This window comes from Bufo gargarizans, chromosome 2 (genome assembly GCF_014858855.1).
Source record: "Bufo gargarizans isolate SCDJY-AF-19 chromosome 2, ASM1485885v1, whole genome shotgun sequence".
NCBI lineage: Eukaryota > Metazoa > Chordata > Amphibia > Anura > Bufonidae > Bufo > Bufo gargarizans.
This window is the reverse complement of record NC_058081.1, coordinates 150,500,802-150,521,306: the sequence shown is the minus strand read 5'-3', so window position 1 is coordinate 150,521,306 and position 20,505 is coordinate 150,500,802. Positions and strand designations below refer to the sequence as shown.

The 20,505-nt window shown below is 43.2% G+C and overlaps 1 protein-coding gene across 1 annotated transcript in view; it reads right to left on the bottom strand.

Annotated features, from left to right (window-relative positions):
• The window catches only part of HOMER2 (homer scaffold protein 2), a 198,942-nt gene that overhangs the window by 68,810 nt on the left and 109,627 nt on the right, over positions 1-20,505 (bottom strand). The window contains exon 3 of the mRNA XM_044283260.1: positions 10,577-10,708. Coding sequence (XP_044139195.1) covers positions 10,577-10,708 — 132 coding nt within the window. The remainder of the gene's footprint in view (positions 1-10,576; positions 10,709-20,505) is intronic.

The window sequence follows — 20,505 nt, the reverse complement described above, 5'->3', positions numbered from 1 at the left end:
TGAAAGTTTTACACAATAACAGCTTTTTAAAAACAACAAAAATGATGTTTTAGTGTCTCCATATTCTGAGCCATAGATCTTTTATTTTTTGGGCGATTGTCTCAGGTAGGGGCTCATTTTTTGCGGAATGAGGTGACGGTTAGATTGGTACTATTGTGGTGGGTGTACACCTTTTTGATCGCTTGCTATTGTACTTTTTGTGATGTAAGGTGACAAAAAATTGTTTATTTAGCACAGTTTTTATTTTTTATGGTGTTCATCTGAGGGGTTAGGTGATGTGATATGTTTATAGAGCTGGTCGATACGCACGCGTCGATATCTAATATGTATTTTTATTTTTTACCAATTTTTTTAACTTTATTTGGGGAAAATGAAGTTTTTGTTTAATTTTACTTGAAACTTTACATTTTTTGGGGGGAAACTTATTTTTTTACTTCATTTTTTGTCCCACTTTGGGACTTCAACTTTTGGGGGTCTGATCCTTTACATTGCATTCCAATACTTCTGTATTGGAATGCATTGGCTGTATGAGTAATACTGTGTGTATTACTCATACAGCTTCCGGCCTGTGAGATCCAGGGGGCTGGATCTCACAGGCACATCACAGGAAGGCAACGGCGATGCCTCAGGAAGGCATTGCGCTGCCTTCGATGCCATCGGGTCCGCCTTACAGCCCCATGGGGACCCAATGGCACCGCCGCCACCGCAATAGGTAAAAGCCGCAAACCGCACGTCTGAATTGACCTTCACATTTAGCCGAGGTGCCTGCTCAATGATTTGAGCAGGCACCGGCTTCCGATCACCGCCCTGTGTCCTTAAGTACCAGGAAATCGTGTCCTGAAGAGGATAAGGGCTCAAGCACAACACTGTTGGATGTTTTCCGCAAAACAGGGATACCGGTCATGTGCATTCCGCATTGTCCGTAATGCTGACAATAATAGGACATGTTCTATATTTTTGGGGAACAGCCATGCGGACATACAGATACAGAATGCACACAGAGTAATTTCCCATTGAAGTGAATGGTTCCACATAGGGCCGAAAAAATAATAACAGACACGGAAACAAAATATGTCCGTGTGCGTAAGCAGTAACATTTGAAGGATTCAGATATTTGCAGTCTGTCCTTGATCTGACTGATTAACATTGGACTTGTCTGATGACCACAAAATTGCTAATTTAATTTTTAAAAAAAGTACAAATCCTGTAATTAATCAAATGAGACCCTTTTCTTGGAGCACTTTCAGGAAATTAATGGGGAAATAGCACAGGTGCAGCTGAGAAACAGAAATGTTTCGTGGGTGTGCTGGCTACTAGTTGTCAAACAGAAGCAGCCAAATCTGACACTTATCAAATCGACTCCAATCAGTGCTGTACAAAAGGACGAGCAGCAGGAGGCAGGAAACATTTAATAAACCTGGCATTTCAACCACAGGCAACTTAATGGCCTTTAAAGTTTCCTGGTCTCAAATGTAATATTATGAAGACTTCTCCATCCTATTTTCAATTAAGAGGAAAATGGATTTGCAGCATCTCCGCTTTACTTAAAGGAAAACTATTGTTAGACACAGTAACCTACAGTTCAAAGTATGGGGGCATTTATCATTGTAGGTGTATTTGAGGTTAGTTTTTGGATTGGAGTTGCGATGCGAACCTGCGGTCTAATCACAGCGGAGAGCGTCACAGCCAGGGAGAAAAAACATCTCACCTTCTCCCTCGCTGTGACGCCTTCGGGTCCGATTGGACCGCGCTACAGCCAGGGAGAAGGCGACGCCCATTGAGAAACAGGGCAGTCTCCTTCTCCCTGTACCGATGATCATTTACATACCAGGCGGGAAAAGTAAAAGGGGGGCACAGCGGGCAAACTGAGCGCCGGACAGATAAGGCTACTTTCACACTAGCGTTCGATCGGATCCGTTCTGAACGGATCCGATCATAATAATGCAGACGGAGGCTCCGTTCAGAACGGATCCGTCTGCATTATTTTAGCATATAAAAGCTAAGTGTGAAAATAGCCTCGTACGGATCCGTCCAGACTTTCAATGTAAAGTCAATGGGGGACGGATTCCGCCTGAAGATTGAGCCATATTGTGGCATCTTCAAACGGATCCGTCCCCATTGACTTACATTGTAAGTCTGGACGGATCCGCACGCCTCCGCACGGCCAGGCGGACACCCGAACGCTGCAAGCAGCGTTCAGCTGTCCGCCTGTCCGTGCGGAGGCGAGCGGAGCGGAGGCTGAACGCCGCCAGACTGATGCAGTCTGAGCGGATGAGCGGATCCGCATCCATTCAGACTGCATCAGGGCTGGACGGAAGCGTTCGGGTCCGCTCGTGAGCCCCTTCAAACGGAGCTCACGAGCGGACCGACGAACGCTAGTGTGAAAGTAGCCTAAGCTAGTAAGTGATCTTGAATGCCTGCAATATGCCCTACACAACCCCCTACTTATTTGATAATGTCTGGACCCACCAAAGGTCCTCTTTAAAAAGTCGCAAAGCTTAGCACAAGAGATTCCAAAAAGTTGCAAGGCCCCTATTCACGACTTTTTGAAGCCAGAGTTTTGGTGTGAAGTGGTTTAAAAAATTGCCCCCTGTGTGTTTTACAGTACTTTAAAACAACTTTATTTTTGGTAATTTTTCATAAACTACCAATGCTGCTTAAAACAAATCCGGGATCCTACAATTTTCACTCATCTTCACAATAGACTGACTCTTCAGGTTTGTAGAGGCGAATTCTCAGCAGTCATCTCATTATCATCACAGACAGGTTATATATATATATATATATATATATAAAAAAGAAAGTTAAAAAAGGGGCTTTCCAGGAGTACAAAATTAATGCTCTATACTCAGGATTGGTCATCAATATCTGATTGTGGGGGGTCTGATCAGCTGGTTGAAAGGGCTGCGGCACTTCTACATTCTATAGAGCCGATGCTTGGTATTGTAACCAGGCTCATTCACTTAAGGCCTCTTGCACACGACCATATGGCTTTTTCAGTATTTTGCGGTCCACAAAAAATACGGATGACGTCCGTGTGCATTCCGTTCTTTGGCGGAACGGAACAGCTGGTCCCTGATAGAACAGTACTATCCTTGTGGGTTATGCAGACAATAATAGGACATGTTTTATCTTTGAACGGAACGGAAAAACGGAAACGGAAGGCATACGGAATACCTTTCTTTTTGTTGCGGATCCATTGAAATGAATGGTTCTGTATACGGTCCTTATAGGGAACGCAAAAAATGGAACGTAAACAGAAAAAAAAACTTTTGTGTGCAAGAGGCCTAAATAGGACTGGAGCTGAGTCTAGGCCATATGATCAATGAATGAGATATCACTGGCCTAGGGAAAGGCTGCAGAACTCAGAGCAACAGTCTCTTCAAAAAGCTGATTGGTGGGGGGTGGCAGAAGCTGGAACCCCACAGATCTGATATTGATGACCTATGACTTCAGGCTACTCCTAAGGGTATTATCTTGGCAGACCCCTGGTTTTCACCCTTAGACCTCTGTACAGGGACCTGAATTTTGCTGCAGGAAAACCACCAGCCTGCTAACTCCTGGAGTAGTCTCTGTATGATTGACAGCTGACCCACGGGGGTCAAAGGGATCTGGCACTGACGGATCGAGCAAAACCGTAGTCAGGGAGAGGCAGAGTATGAGCTATACAGTTCAAAGCCAGAGCAGGCAGCACAAGGTCAATATGGAGTACATGCACAGATCAGATCAGGCAGCTTAGGTCAATATTCAGAAAACGGGCAGATAAATGAAATACAACACATCTAGCAGGATAACTAGCAGACTAGGAATACACTGCTCAGCTGCCCATTGGCTGGAGAATACTCGGGTGTGTGCGCTGGCCCTCTGAGAGCCAACAGGAGCATACCCACCCTACGGACAGCCAGCGAGACAGTGGGAGGCGGCTCCACCGCAGGCTAGTGCTGCACCAGTCAGTGTGGTCAGATCATTATCCAAGTGATCAGAGATGAGCATACCCCTGGGTTGTCACTGAAATGTATTACCTGACATACAATAGTAAAGAGGTGGGGATCAATTACTGGCAGTGATTTGTAGAAAACGGTTAACATGCAGACTGGTTCTACGAAGAAGAACAAAAAAACAAAATTGCCTACACGTCGTCAAGCTGACAGATCTGCTAAAAAGGCCACCTTATTATGAGGCTGAACTGAAGCCTGAAGCACTACAAAAGCCACGCAGACGCCTAGCGTGATGTCAGCCCCGGCTCCAGCATAGACGCTCTCAAGACAAACAATTAAGTTATTTTTAGGGATTCCGAGCACTAGGTTTGGTTGTCTTAAACCATCATTAGTTTTCAGTGATGCACTGGTTGCTATGGTAGTAAAGCAGACAGTTTAACCCTTTCCATGCCCAACACTTGCTGCAATTGCAAACAACTTGTAATCACTTAGCCCGACACTATGATGGAATTCGCGGTTTGAGGCACTATCCGTTTTAAGCTAATTGCTTGCAATTGATAAAGTGTGTTGAGCAGTAGAGGATTACGATTCCACTTCACAGACCACAAGTTGGTATGGTTTATCAGGAAGAGAATAAAACTTTAGAAGAATGGATGTGAAGTGTGATCCAGGGGGTTCTTAGCTGCACTGCAAACAGCCCCCTAAAGGAGTATTCATCGTCTTCAGGAATAATGCTGCCCAGTAGCTCCATACCGAGGAACAATGCGTGAAATGTGGGTCAGACACTTCCGAATCCCGTCTAATGTATAGACAGTTAACACTTAGACTAGTCTAAAGAGGAGACAAACTTATCACAGTGTGTGATGCCGGATAAGAACTTTATGCCACCTACTGGTCAGCTTACTTTGTGCGAAAATGTGTGCCACACCTTTTTGCTAGGGCTACTTTCACACTCGCGTTTGGTGCGGATCCATCTTGTATCTGCACAGACGGATCCGCACCAATAATGCAAACGCTTGTATCCATTCATAACGGATCTGTTTACATTATTCATTCAAAAAAAAAGTCTAAGTCAAAACGGATCCGTCTTGACTTACATTGAAAGTCAATGGGGGACGGGTCCGTTTTCAGTTGCACCATATTGTGTCAGTGAAAAACGGATCTGTCCCCATTGACTTACATTATAAGTCAGGGCGGATCCGTTTGGCTCCACAAAGTCAGGCGGACACCAAAACGCTGCAAGGCGCGTTTTAGTGACCGTCTAAAAAACGGAACGGAGACCAAGCGCAGCAAAACTGATGCATTCTGAACGGATCCTTATCAATTCAGAATGCATTGGGGCTGAACTGATCCGTTTTGGGCCGCTTGTGAGAGCCCTGAAACGGATCTCACAAGCAGACCCAGAAACGCCAGTGTGAAGGTAGCCTTAAATCACCACCGGCCCTTCTCGAAAAAAGAAGCAAAAAGTGCCTAAAACATAATAAAGCTGGAGCAAAGTATGCATGCCAGTAATATGTGCAAATTAAAGTAAAGTAAGAATTCTGGCACAGTCAGGACTACCACCGTAGTGGTGGCCACTGGGCCTGCAGTGGAGAGGGCATTGGTAGTTCCATAGCTCACTGCATAATGCCTGTTGGGGAGGGCGGGATGTGCCCCATTCATTGGGGGAGATGGGTCCTAGATGTGCATTACATATTATTATTTTTTATTTACACCAGAGAGGCTTCACTAATGTAAGGGGCAGCACTACTGTGAGGAGAACTAAGGGGGAATAACTATTGTGTGGGGGGGGGGGGGGCATTAAGAGAAAGCACTACTGCAAAGGGGAACAATGACAGCATAACTACTGTGTGGGGGTACTGAGGGGCATAACTACTGTGTGGGGGTACTGAGGGGCATAACTACTGTTTGGGGGTACTGAGGGGCATAACTACTGTGTGGGGGTATTGAGGGGCATAACTACTGTGTGGGGGTACTGAGGGACATCATTACTGTGTGGGGGTAATGAGGGGCATAACTAATCACCTGCACTGGATATAGAGACGCGGAGGCAGAGCCAAGTCTGGTGAATATAAAGTACCAACAGTGAGTACACACTATTGATCACTGTTAGGACTATATTGCTAAAAATAGTCAACACCAGTATAGGCGAATGGAAAGAACAGCCTAAAGGAGATATAGGTGAATGGTGGATACAATATAAGTCTACTTTCACACTGGCGTTTTGGCTTTCAGTTTGTGAGATCTGTTTAAGGGCTCTCAGAAGCGGTCCAAACCGGATCAGTTTGCCTCCATTCCGTCTCCATTCCACTTTGGAAGCGGACACCAAAACGCCAAACAGATCCGTTCTGACACACAATGTAGGTCAATGGGGAAGGATCCGTTTTCTATGACACAATCTGGCACAATAAAAAAAAAACTGATCAGTCCTCCATTGACTTTCAACGGTGTTCAAGACGGATCCGTCTTGGCTATGTTACAGATAATACAAACGGATCCGTACTAAACAGATGCAGATGGTTGCATTAACTGAACGGATCAGTCTGTGCAGATCCATGACGGATCCGCACCAAACGCAGTGTGAAAGTAGCCCAATGCAAACTATTTTTATTGCAACATCTCATTCTATCACACTTAGCACAAAAAGTGCAGACTATTTGGAAACAGGAGTTATATCACACCACTAATATGATCAATCAGAAATAAGAAAGTTATCACTAATGATATCAGATGTTTGTGGTATATATATAACCAATAATAAGGTTCACAATATATAACAGATATCAACTGTATATGTAACTGACATACAGTCAGGTCCATAAATATTGGGACATCGACACAATTCTAACATTTTTGGCTCTATTCACCACCACAATGGATTTGAAATGTAAAGAACAAGATGTGCTTTATCTGCAGACTGTCAGCTTTAATGTGAGGGTATTTACATCCAAATCAGGTGAAGGAATTACAACAGTTTGCATATATGCCTCCCGCTTGTTAAGGGAGCAAAAGTAATGGGACCATTGGCTTCTCAGCTGTTCCATGGCCAGGTGTGTGTTATTCCCTCATTATCCCAATTACAATGAGCAGATCAAAGGTCCAGAGTTCATTTCAAGTGTGCTATTTCCATTTGGAATCTGTTGCTGTCAACTCTCAAGATGAGATCCAAAGAGCTGTCACTATCAGTGAAGAAAGCCATCATTAGGCTGAAAAAACAAACCCATCAGAGAGATAGCAAAAACATTAGGCGCGGCCAAAACAACTGTTTGTAACATCCTAAAAGAAGGAACGCACCAGTGAGCTCAGCAACACCAAAAGACCCGGAAGACCACGGAAAACAACCGTCGTGGATGACCGAAGAATTATTTTCCTGGTGAAGAAAACACCCTTCACAACAGTTGGCCAGATCAAGAACACTCTCCAGGAGGTAGGTATATGTGTGTCGGATGTGGACCCATTTATTTCAATGGGGCCTCAAAAGATGCACTTTGGAGTCACCTAATTACCATACAATAAAGATCTAAGTGTGAATCTTGTTCAGTTCAGTTTTGTCCTCGATGACAATGAATGAGGATAAAACGGAAGCGTTTTCCCCCGCTATGGGGATCCTATGACAGATCTCAATACCAGAAGGGGAAAAAGAAAGTATAAAAGTAGCCTGGCTGGGTAATAACAAGTCATTGAATTTTTAAGTAATCAATTACTGCATATTAAATGCAGTAAATCTCCACAGCAGCTTTGTATATCATACCTATATTTATCTTCAGCTTTGTTCCCCCCCACCCACAATTAAGAGATAAATATGTTGCTAGAACTAAGAAAAAGATGAATGGGGAACAGGAAATCAAGAAAAAAAGACACAATCTTATAGAAAGAGTCTAGTGTGAACCAGACAGTGTTTTCTAATGAATGTAGGAGGACATGTATGTGAGATGTTCTGTCAAGTAGGAGGTTGCTATGGAAATTACTTGCAGTGTTATTCCAGACCAACTAGATATAAGGTTTTTAGTTATTTTTTAACAAGTTATCAAAGTTATGGAAGGTACATAATTAGGATAAATATTTACTTCAGAACCATCTTAATGAACTCACGAGGACCAGTGTACTTGTTACATTTAATACAGGCACATTAAGGAACAAACATGCTTAGCATATTGAACATCACCTGTTTTTTACTTAGTTATACTTCGTTATAACTGAAGAAGCCAACTAATCTGTCCATCTAGCCATCCACAGCTGCGATAAAAAGTGAACCTCTTGGGATTATCTGGATCTCCATTGATGAAATGTGATCCAATTGTTATGCAATCACAATAACCTGTAGATCCCGCTCGCCTCCACCAAATGTTTCCTGTTGCTGCAAATAACAATAAAAATAATTTTGGACCATTCCTCCCTACCAATGTGTTTCAGTTCATCCATATTTGAGATGCTTTAATCTCAATGCTGATGAGATTAATGCTCAATGTCTTAATGCTGATCGATCAGCATCCACCACACCCCATGTACTCAGAAGCACTACAGATATCAGCTGGTGACGGCTCATGCAGCTTTATATCTACTCCCCTATTGTATTAAGATGGCCGGACCATTGCATAAAACAAGCACTTCTACTTTTTGTCTCACCCCCATCTACTCATAGATAGTAAGCTCTTGTGAGCAGGGCCCTCATTTCTCTTTTTGTTGGCTGCTATGTTATTTATGACTCTTATGACTCCGAATATGTTGGCGCTATATAAATAAGGACCCACTCACACAAGCGTAATAGCGCTGTGCCAGTGCTGTGGACCGCAAATAGCGGTCTACAATGCATGGACACCTGCCGTGTGAATGCCATATGCAGTGCGGACCCATTGACTTAACTGGGTTCATGATCCGCAAGATTTGGCAAAAGATAGGACATGTCCTATCTTTGGTATCTTGCAAATCGTGGACCCATTCAAGTCGATCTGCACCACAGAGTGCCTAGGGCCAGTGCAAGTATATTGCAGACCCACCGTTTGCAGCCAACAATATGGGCACAGAGTCCTTGTGGTCATGTGAATGGGGCCTAAAGATTATTATTATGCCTTCCATGCACAACTCTCTTCATGCCACAGTATTCCAACAGGGTTAAAGACACAGACCAGGAATCGGCTAGCACTGCGCACTGATTTACCTACAGTGGGCATCAGACTGAATGTAAAGCGCATGTACCTGCGCAAAATTTCAAAGACAGACAGCTGACATAGCGGGCAGAGGGGAGTGGAAGTATTGATGTCACAGCAGAGGGGACAGAATTGTAATTGCAGGGGAGGTACTGGCACAAAATGAGCAGGTGGTCTGGGGCTCTTGGGAGAGGTGTATCTGGGGCTTTTTTGAACAATTGATGATGCTCTGCTGGGCACTTTGAGACTCATTTTCTGGGGATGAGGAACGTGGATAAACAGAGGTATGGCTGGAATGATGTTTGAGGGCACCACAGTGCACTGGCCTGCATTACAAATGGTAAAAATAGGTGACTTGGCCATTTCAAAACATAAATGTTCTTTACCAATTCTTTTGCTCCACCATGCTTTAAATATGTGATGAGGTTTTTGGTGTGCAGTGTTCCTTTTCCTAAATAGTGTTGTACATTTGTGTTAAGAACTTAAGAACATTTTACCATAGAACATTCAGGACCTTTAACGCAAACTTGACAAAGGTTGCAAAGTTTTTATTCTTCTCTTTTGACAGCAGTGGCTTCCTTCCTTCCTTTCCAGAGTGGACACATCACCAGAGGTTTTTGAGTCTTCTGTGGTTTTTTGCAGTTACCCATTGCGCTCTTGGTATGAACTCAATGGGTTGTCCACTCTTAGGTAAAGGAGCAACTGTCCTGAATTTTCCCCATTTGCAGATTTTGGGGGGAATTTATCAAGCTCTGCATTTCAGAATTCTGCTTTTAAAAAGGCGCAAAATAGGGATTTTGAGACTTTCTGAGGTCACTTGTGAAAAACTTTTGCAACTTTTTACATTTTACACCTCTCACTCCAGTTTTGAAAAGTAGGTGTAAAAGTTGCTGTGGTTAGCTATGTTAACAAGTTTCATTCCAGATTTATCACAGGGACCGACCGATCTAAATTGAAAAAATGAAAAAAGAAAAAAAAAAGGTTCCAAACCCAATCCAGTAAGTGGGTAGTGCAGAAAACTAGAGTACCATTTCTAGACAAAACTGTTAAATTTGGCTCATCTACAAACCTAACTAACAACTTGCACCATTTGATAAATCTGGTGAGAAGTACACCAATGTAGACTAAAAGAAAACTGACATCAAATATTCATACACAATGCCTATTGCTCAAAACCAACAAGATTTAGAACTTAAAAGTAAAGTGCAAATCACAGACACTTTTAGAGCCCAGAGTCAAATAAAGTTTGGAAGCTGTTCACACTTAGCTGGTATTGCAAGGAAGTCCTATGTATCTTTCTAAGTACCTGGAAACATAGAAACGTGATGAAATACTAGCTAATAAAAGATAATATTTCACACTCTACAGACACAGATTCAATAAACCACGATGTGCCTGTTCAGTAGGAGGGATGTCCTGGAAGCGGGTGATCAGTTGACAGACAAGATCTTCTAAGTAGAATCTGCACACAGAGTATTACAGAACACTTACCTTGGACAAGTGCTGCTCAGATCCAAATCCTAGACCAAAAACTGTATTTGCTCTGCTGTCAGCCCACTGGCCAAATTTCTGAGAGGTTTTTGTGAACGTCATATTGGGTGTGATTGTGCTGTTTATGATTACCTGAAGTATAATAGAAAAAACAGAAGGTGGAAATTTTAGTTATTTGGGTTTACTTGTTATCACCTTTATTTTTCTCATCTTGAACGAGAATTATCCATTAAGATGGAAGAAATGTAAAACCGGAAGGTGCAGTTCGTTTTAAGAAAGCAATAGGGTTGCCCAGCAGTTTTCAAAACTTCGAGGGGAGCAAAGTGACTTATAAAAAAAAAAAAAAAAAGAAATACGGTTTCCTCACCTGCTACAGCTCCATCTATTCAAGCACTGTGGGTGTCTTCCCTGGGGCTTCCTCAGGGGTACATGAACAACACGTGACCACTGAGGTCAGTGATCGGCTGAACAATCATGTGAACAATGGATGTGACATCACTTCCGGTTTAACAGGAAACGGAAGCCATGGGGAACGGATCCACAGTGCTGGAACAGAGGAACCTATAGCAGGTGATGAAAGCATTATTTTTTGCTATGCAAGCTCTTTTCTTCCCTGAACTCCCAGAAAACCTGTTTAAAGAAAAATCTCTAACCTACAAAATAAAAAATCAACAGCATATAAACACATACATAATTGTGGTAACATCAGGGGAACAAATGGCAAATTAGCTCTGACAGTGTTGACAGTGAACCATTACCACACTCAACAAGCAATTTATAAGCTGAATAGGTTAACACCAACCAGTAGTTTCTAACACAAAATAACAGCCTCAAAGTATTTAAAACCGCTTACGGTTACAGTTAACGGTACAGTATGAAATACTATATGCACAGGCAGCCAACCATCCACATGGTGTAAAAGAAATCTTGATTTATGCGACCAGGCCACCTTAACATAGTCCAGTTCTGAGGCTCACGTGCCCATTGAAGGTGCATTTAGAGGTGAGGACAGAGGTCAGCATGGACACGCTAACCAATCTATGGCTACACAGCCTCATATGCAGTAAGCTGCGATTTCCTGTGGGTTTGACATTTTTCAATCATAGCAGAATTAACTTATTTCAGGAAGTAGTGCTCCAGTAGCTTGTCTGTGAGATAGGACCAGATGGGCTAGGCTTCGCTAATAACCCTGTCAAGGCGTCATCAGTTGTCCTACCTTTTGGTAGGTACTAACTGTCCCAAGAGGCCTAAAGTTTGGGAGATTCTTTGACTCATTTGTCTAGTCATCACAATTTGGCTCTTGTCAAAGTTTCTCAGATGACGGGACATTTTTCTTTAAAGTCAAGAACTGACTGTTCAATTGCCACCTTGTATAATCCAACTCGTCACAAGTAGACTTTGGTATATAGTGGCTTACCTTTCTTATCAACTGTTTTAATATTATGACTTATGTGTGTGTGTGTGTATATATATATATATATATATATATATATATAAAATTAAAGTACTAGATTAGACTGAAATTCTAAATTGTATTCTCAAAATCAAAGGCCAATTGAATTGAATTGCCACAGATTCCTTGCACAAGAATAAATGCATTCAACCCACACACTTTCACACGAATGTGTGCGCTCCGTGGCCGTATTGTGGACCGCATTTGTGGATCAGCAATACACGGGCACCGTTACGTTGGCATTCCGCCAGGAGATTGAGAATGGTGTGGTACGGAACCCTACGGAAGCACTACAGAGTGCTTTCGTGGGGTTTCGTCCCGTACTTCCGTTCCGCAAAGAGATAGAACATGTCCTATCTTTCTGCGGAGTCGGGGGATCGCGGACCCATTAAAGTTAATGGGTCCGTGATCCGCTGCGGCAGCCCCACGGTTAGTGTTCATGTGCAGATAGTCTGAGCAGATCCCAGGTGTGGCAGCTGGGATTATTACTGAGGAATAAATGAAGGTTTCAGAGCTTCAGTATACATTAAAGCATAGGTGAGAGAAAAGTCTCTGTACAGCTCGCGTCCAGACAGGTGTTTCTTTAATATTAGTATGGTTTATGTGTGGTGGCTTCACCCAAGTGATGGCTAATTTGGACACCCTGTATTATGCTGGATAAAGGAAAATAAGCATTGTCTGCACTTTTAACCCCTGAAGTCTGAGAGTCTGTCATTGGTGACCGAACCACAAGTACACAAAATGTGCAACAGTAGGGACATTAGTAATTCCCAAATAAATATGACCAAACTGATCCACTTACTGAATTTTTTTAACTCCTTTTAAACTGCTTATTAGGCTTGAGCAAATTGACCTTCAGATCACAGATCCGAAGTCGATTAGTTCAAATACTTACATTTTAATTCTATATCCGTACTGCATTAAAATGTATTGGCTCAGTGGAGTCAAAGTTCTTTTCGTCCGAAGTTGCGCGGGACTTCGGTGAATTACTACTTTATGCATATCTGCGTATCAAAAAACAATTTAAGATAGCAATCCGAACTGGTCTTTGGTACCGAGGTAATAGCCAGTACCAAAGCCCAGTTTGGATTGCTATTTTAAATTGTTTTTCAATATGCCGATATGCATACAGTATGAATTAATTGAAGACTCGCACGACACGGGCGAAACTAACTTTGGCTCAGTAGAGTCAATACATTATAATGCTGTATAGGTACAGCATTAAATTGTAAGTATTTGAACCGATCGACTTCAGCTCTATGATCTGAAGGTCAATTTGCTCAAGCCTAGTGCTCAAACATATTAGACTAAAGTTGACAAAAAAGTACAATGTCAATATAAATTTCCATAATGCACCGTTGTGGAGTGGGCCTGCTGTGTAACCTACACTCCCTGAAGTGTATGGTAGCCGTCATGGCACCTAACATGTAGAATTCAATGTAGGAATGTGGAACCTACACTCCCGGAAATGTATGGTAGCCGTCATGGAACCTAACAGGTAGAATTTAGCGTAGGAACCCGTCTAACAGAGATCGCCTTGACGCTCAGCAGACGGGCTCAAATAATTTTGTACAAAACGATTTGCCAAGTATCTCGCACTTATAGTGTAGCACTTGTTATTATTATGCAATTTGGTACTCTATATTGCAGTTAATTGTCGCATTGCATGTTTTTGTCTTTCAATGTTGTTCCCTGCCATAGCAATGTGCTCCTGCAGTTTGGTATGTGCTGACTGACCTCCTTTTTTGGTTTTTCTTTGCAGTTTGTACTGGAGGTGTGGCTGCCTCCTCAGTCATGCACTCCTGACCACCCTGTCTGCCCTATAGGCTGATTTTAATTAGTGTTAGTACATAGTCAGGCCTGCTCCCCCTCGCTCCTAGAAGCCATGGCACCAGGAGTGAGATAGTTTGTGGACTCTCACTGCAGTCCTTGGTAGCCGTTTGGCGCCGGTGGCGTTGTGGAGTGGGCCTGCTGTGTAACCTACACTCCCTGAAGTGTATGGTAGCTGTCATGGCACCTAACAGGTAGAATTCAATGTAGGAATGTGGAACCTACATCCCTGAAGTGTATGGTAGCCGTCATGGCACCTAAGGCCCCTTTCACGCGAGCGAGTATTCCGCGCGGGTGCGATGCGTGAGTTGAACGCATTGCACCCACACTGAATCCTGACCCATTCATTTCTATGGGGCTGTTCACATGAGCAGTGATTTTCACGCATCACTTATGCGTTGCGTGAAAATCGCAGCATGCTCTATTTTGTGCGTTTTTCATGCAACGCAGGCCCCATATAAGTGAATGGGGCTGCGTGAAAATCGCAAGCATCCGCAAGCAAGTGCGGATGCGGTGCGATTTTCACGCATGGGTTCTAGTTGACAGTCTATTCACTGTATTATTTTCCCTTATAACATGGTTATAAGGGAAAATAATAGCATTCTGACTACAGAATACATAGTATAATAGTGCTGGAAGGGTTAAAAAAATAAAAAAGTTAACTCACCTTATCCTCTTGTTCGCGTAGTTCGTTCCCGGTCTGTTCTTTGCTAGCTGTGGGCTTGGGCTAAAGGACCTTTGATGACGTCAGATCACATGCTCCATCACCATGGTGATGGACCATGTGATTGGAGCATGTGATCTGACGTCACCACAGGTCATTCAGCCCAAGCCCACAGCTAGCAAAGATCAGACCAGGAACGAACTACGCGAACAAGAGGATAAGGTGAGTTAACTTTTTTATTTTTTTAACCCTTCCAGCACTATTATACTATGCATTCTGTAGTCAGAAAGCTATTATTTTCCTTTATAACCATGTTATAAGGGAAAATAATACAATCTTCAGAACATCAATCCCAAGCCCGAACTTCTGTGAAGAAGTTCGGGTTTGGGTACCAAACATGCGCGATTTTTCTCACGCGAGTGCAAAACGCATGACAATGTTTTGCACTCGCGCGGGAAAATTGCGCATTTTCCCGCAACGCACCCGGCTCTTATCTGGGCAAAAAACATGACGCCCGTGTGAAAGAGGCCTAACAGGTAGAATTTAGCGTAGGAACCCGTCTAACAGAGATCGCCTTGACGCTCGGTAGACGGGCTCAAATAATTTTGTACAAAACGATTTGCCAAGTATCTCGCACTTATAGTGTAGCACTTGTTATTATTATGCAATGTTGTACTCTATATTGCAGTTAATTGTCACATTGCATGTTTTTGTCTTTCAATGTTGTTCCCTGCCATAGCAATGTGCTCATGCGGTTTGGTATGTGCTGACTGACCCCCTTTTTTGGTTTTTCTATAATGTGTATGGCTGTGTCCGCCAAGTGACTGTTTACCAGACAAGGTTTGTTCAATTGTTGTTCAACCATCAACTTCCTTCTATTGTATAGGGAAACCATTTTAAGGTAGATCATATGCTACAGATGCAGTTGTTTGATGCAGTGTTTTGAGCAAAATTCAAGAGTGGATCTTGAAGGAAGGCAAGGGCTGAAGTAAGGCCTTCTCGTGTATCCACTCCTGTGTTGATTCCAGAAACAGCATCTGTAGATCCATCCTTATGGCAGATAATTTGCCTGTAACAAGTGACAATCGATGATGCATTAAGTCGATTGGCAATAATTTACATGGTGCAATCATCATCTGTATGTCCAGATGAATGATCACTATTGTTGGCAGCACACCACTGTTTACAGGAAGGGGGGGGGGGGAAATTGCTGCTGACATATGATTATTTTTATGTCCACCTAAAAGAGTGTTTGATGGTTTGCCATTTAGTCAGTGGATATGTTTTTTTCATGGAGAAAAGATCAAGAAGAAACATTCACTTGACTGATCGTTTGGTCAATTAGCGCCCCATGTACACGAAATGTGACGCTCCAGACTACAGAGTTCTGTAAAATCTCCATAAAAGGAAGGTTGAGGATGAAAATTTTGGAACCCATCTACGAAGAGAACTATTAGTGGTAGATGGGCATTGAGAATGTCAGGATCCCGAAAAGAAATATGGAGGGATCCTCATGGGATTATAATCATCCCAGAGTTTTACATTTAGGAGCTTTTGGCAGGAATTTTCCCGCCAAAAAAATGAGGTTCAGGGCTAAGAATAGATAGGTTACCGGGCAGAGTAGGAGAAGTCATTGATTGGGTCAGGGAGGGACCTATGGAATTTCGTTGCCGGGCAGAATGGAGTAGGGATGCCCAGCAACAGGTATGGGATTGGGTGGGAGTTCTGGGCTGGGACCAGGTTATGATTATAAGAAGAGGTGGCTGCCAGCTGTGTGCTGTCAGAACGAGTACCTGAGGAAAGTTTTGCTGCCCGTTTCTGCCTGTGCTCTCCCCTGTGAAGAATTGCTGTCCGTTCCCGCCTGCTGTCTTTTACATGATGGAGGATTTCGTTGCTGAACTTAGGAGGCGCGCTGGAGATAGTGACACAGTGTCCTGGCTTCAGTCCTGCCTGGCTGAGATGTCTTTCCCTTCAGCGGTTCCTGCAGCGGTCGGCGCTTCCATTGCGTTTTCGGAGCAGTCAGTGATGGTGGCTGAGGATCCGGGTGCTCCCTCCATGTTGCCTACGCTGCGCTCTTCTGTGAGAGAGAAGAGGCAGCGCATCCATTTTTCTCCTTCTCCACGCAGGTCCGGTCAGGAGAGGAAGAGGCTTGAGAGACGCGGTTCCTCTGCAAATTAGTGCGCTGGAAGCAGCAGCAGCTAGATGACGTCGGCGGTGCCCCCGGAATTGATGTCCCCGGAAATCTTGGACCAGAGTTTCGGTTCTGCGATTTTCAGTGTTTGGGTCCTGTTCCTGAGATTTCTTCGGCAGGGAGAGCTTCCACTGATGTCACCAACATTCCGGTCCAGTCAAGGAGGAGAGAAAGGCGCAGAGATGGAAGGCTGGCTGTACAGCATTCCTCCCAGCAGCTCCACTCAGGTGTTGAGCGCCAGGGGAGTGCGTGCCTGGATGAGGGACCACAGCTACAGGATTTCCCTAGATCGTCTGCAGGTGTCCAGGCTTCTGCTTCTGAGGGTGGTGAGTGCACAAGTGGTCTGAGTTCCGTCATTGCCTCTTTGTCTTCTGTGCTTTCCTGTTTAAAGAACTTTGTTCCCCCCCTCCTCCTGAGCTGGCTGGTGCGGCAGGTGATTTTGTGGACGCTTGGCGGTTTTCCGGTCAGGAGGTGGGTAGGGATTCAGATAGTGAGGAATCTCTCCCCAGGCCAATAGTTCCTCATGAGGAAGGACCCACATATCCAAGAGGTCTGAAACGCGTAGATTTACACTTGTATACAGATTTTTATAATGCTTTTATAATACTTCACCCGAACTGAGCTGGATATTTCTTCACTATTTTCTGGACTTTACCGCATCCAGGTGCGGCATCCGTGCACAGCAGGTGATTTAACCACCGCAGGTGAGAGCTGCCTTACAAATTCTGTTATAGGGTTTGGGTATGATTTATAATCCCATGGCATTGTACGCAGTATTGGGTTAAGCAATTCTTAACAACTGGTGCAAAGAAAGTGTCAGAGTCATTTTTGTTCCTTTTTATTTTTCACAGTATCATAGATGAAATATTCATGGGTTTTATTGGTAAGTAAATGAATCCCATAATAAAATAAACGTGCAGAAAATCAATCTGAGTCTACTGCTATTGTACGAACTCTGCGTTTCATCTAGTAGTGAATGGGATGAATTAACCTTAAACTCTCATCACCAGCCTGAAAAGGTCACTTCTATTACAGAATATGCTCTGTATAGACATTACATTATAGGTTGTGCCAAGAGTGAGTCACTGAGGAAACAACAATTACGGGATGAGAAAAGAAAGGTAGCGAGTGGTGCTAACGCTTCAACTGCAAACTACGTCTCTATGTCGTCGTTTAGAGCTGTATTAATGGCCAAAGGTAATTGTGCTTACTTGTAATGACTGGCGGCAAATGCTGTCCAAGCAATTTCCCCGTCAACAGGTGCTAATACACTAGGTTATGAATTTTCTTTGTGTATCCTTACTGCATGCCCTTAAGTCATATGCAATATCAACATGTCAGATTAGTATGCCTACACCCTTGAAATGATCTTATAATTGCTAGGTTCCTGCCTCATCATTTCTGCTAGTTCAACCAGATCTGGCAGCCAGGGTACCTTATTAACCTGGATTCATGTGAACGCCGCTTTCAGAAATATAGTGGAATGTTCCTTTTACATGTTAAGACATCTATAACGCTGCTTAGAAAAGCTGAAGGTGCACCTATTGGATGCAGCCATGTTGTACATAAAGGCAATATTCAACATAGTCCAATCCTCAAAGTCATTGATCTAAGCATGACAACTTGAGTCAATGTAAGCCCATCTCTGGTGTATACATCCTTCGGGACATTAAAGATATAGACGAGCATGTCCAGTCTATCGTCAGCAATGAGGAAAGACCGTGCTCTGTGTGGGCGCTTCTTTCTATGAAATGTTAGCAATGTGGGGCCTTTCAGTCCCCCACTGATCAAAATGTTCGATAAGTCACAATGACATCACGTTTTTAATTTATTTTTAAGTTCAGGAACAATTTAAGAATTAGTGACATTATTAGAATAGCCAGTTTAAAAAAAAATAAAAAAAGTCACCCATATCCCTTTGTACGCATGTCTCAGTGACATCACTTGCTTCAACAGGATAAATAGGGTGGATTTTCATGAACAACTGTAAAGTATTTAAACCCACGTATAAAATGGATAAATCAAATTCAATAGCCAACCAAACAGTAAACTGAGGTTTGAAATGGTTGCATTCTTCCAGCACCAAACTATACGGTATGAAAAGTCTTCTCTCTCAGCTCTCACAAATGGCACAATTCTTGACTTTTTGGTAATTAGCCCTGGCTCAGTGCTCAGTAAAAAATTTTTGGGAGTCTGGAAAACTACACAAAGAATATACAAAAACTACATACAAAAGTTGCACTTGGTTAGAGTCAATCCTGGGACCTCAGTGCTATGAGACAACAGTGATGGCTACTGGGGCGCCACGAAGAAGCTACTGACCCACCATCATTAAAATAAGACATGTCATGCTTAAAGTAATATGCCCTCTTACCTGAGCATTAGCTTTAGAAAACGTTTTCCAGTTTTATCGTAAATCCTAATGCCTCTCTGCGAGGCTTTACCATGCTCAGCTGTCACGGATGATGCGGTGTGGGTGGAAAACTCCACACCAAGCACAGGAGGAAAGGGAACAGGAACTAGGCCTGGAAACTAGGGTAAAGGAGAAGATCACCTCATAGAAAAACTTTAATCCAAGTCCTGACTAACTATCAGTATAAACTGACCTTGAAGGTAGGAAAGTTCATACACAGGAACCTAGAACCCTAACACACCCTGTAGGGCCCTGGTATAGTGACAAGACTAGAAACAACCTATTCCTCCACCAGAAGGATGAACAGGAGTCTCCCTCAGGCCTAGATACAAAAGACAGGGAAATACAACAAACAAAATACAAATAGGGAAGACGACACTTAAAAGATAACTTACGGAATACAAATCACAGCCAGAAATTTTTAGCAAGTCGATTGTGATTTTTATTCAGAAAAACGGTTCGCACAAGGAAAGCCACATTTCACGTTTTCTGAATAAAAATCTTTAGTTTCTTCACTTACCACTGTTTTCCTTGAGTTTTCCCCTTAGTTACGGCTGTTTTGAATCCTACATTATGAGGATCTTCTCAAGATGGCTCCTCTGCCAGTTTTCTGAGGCCAAAACTGCATTTCCTCAGGTTACATACAAACTTGCTGTAGCCAGCAGCTTCCTGCCAGCCAATCAAATTGGATTACTGAGAGACACGCCTCCTCACTCTAAAGCCTAATGCAGGCATGCAGTGTGAAGGACCGCCCCTCTGTCTTCCTAGCCGGAGACAAATGAGCCATAGTAACGGTCTTTTAAGAGAGCAGTGGAAAGGGACAGGAGACATTAATGAAAGCCGTTATTATAAGGTAATTAGAGATCTTTTGGCAATCATTGACAGACTAACTCAGGTATACATGCCTAGCTCTAATAAACTAGCAAATAAAAAAATATGACAGTTATCCTTTAACTTCACATGGAAAAAAGGCAGCGCCAGGAGCTCAACCAAGATCAAACAACCAGCGAGCCCAGAAACTGAAGTAATAAACCGCACCCCCAGAAGGAGTACGCAGTTATAAATAAGGGAGGTTAAATGACCATACCAAAAACACCTGCCAGGGGTGTGGTCATTACCAAAACAACACAGACACAAATGATCCACAAGGAACCAGTCAGATTAACCCACATGTTGCTAGTCTCTCTGATCTCCTGGCACCTGTCACGGAAGCGTTCATGACAACAGCATCTGCATGGAGTTTGTATGCCCTTCCCATGTTTGAGTGGATTTCCTCTGGGTACTCTGGTTTCCTTCAACACCAAAAAATATACAAATAGGCAAATTGGCGTCCTACAAAATCGAGCTTCTATATGGCAGCCCAAGGAGTTGCCCCAGC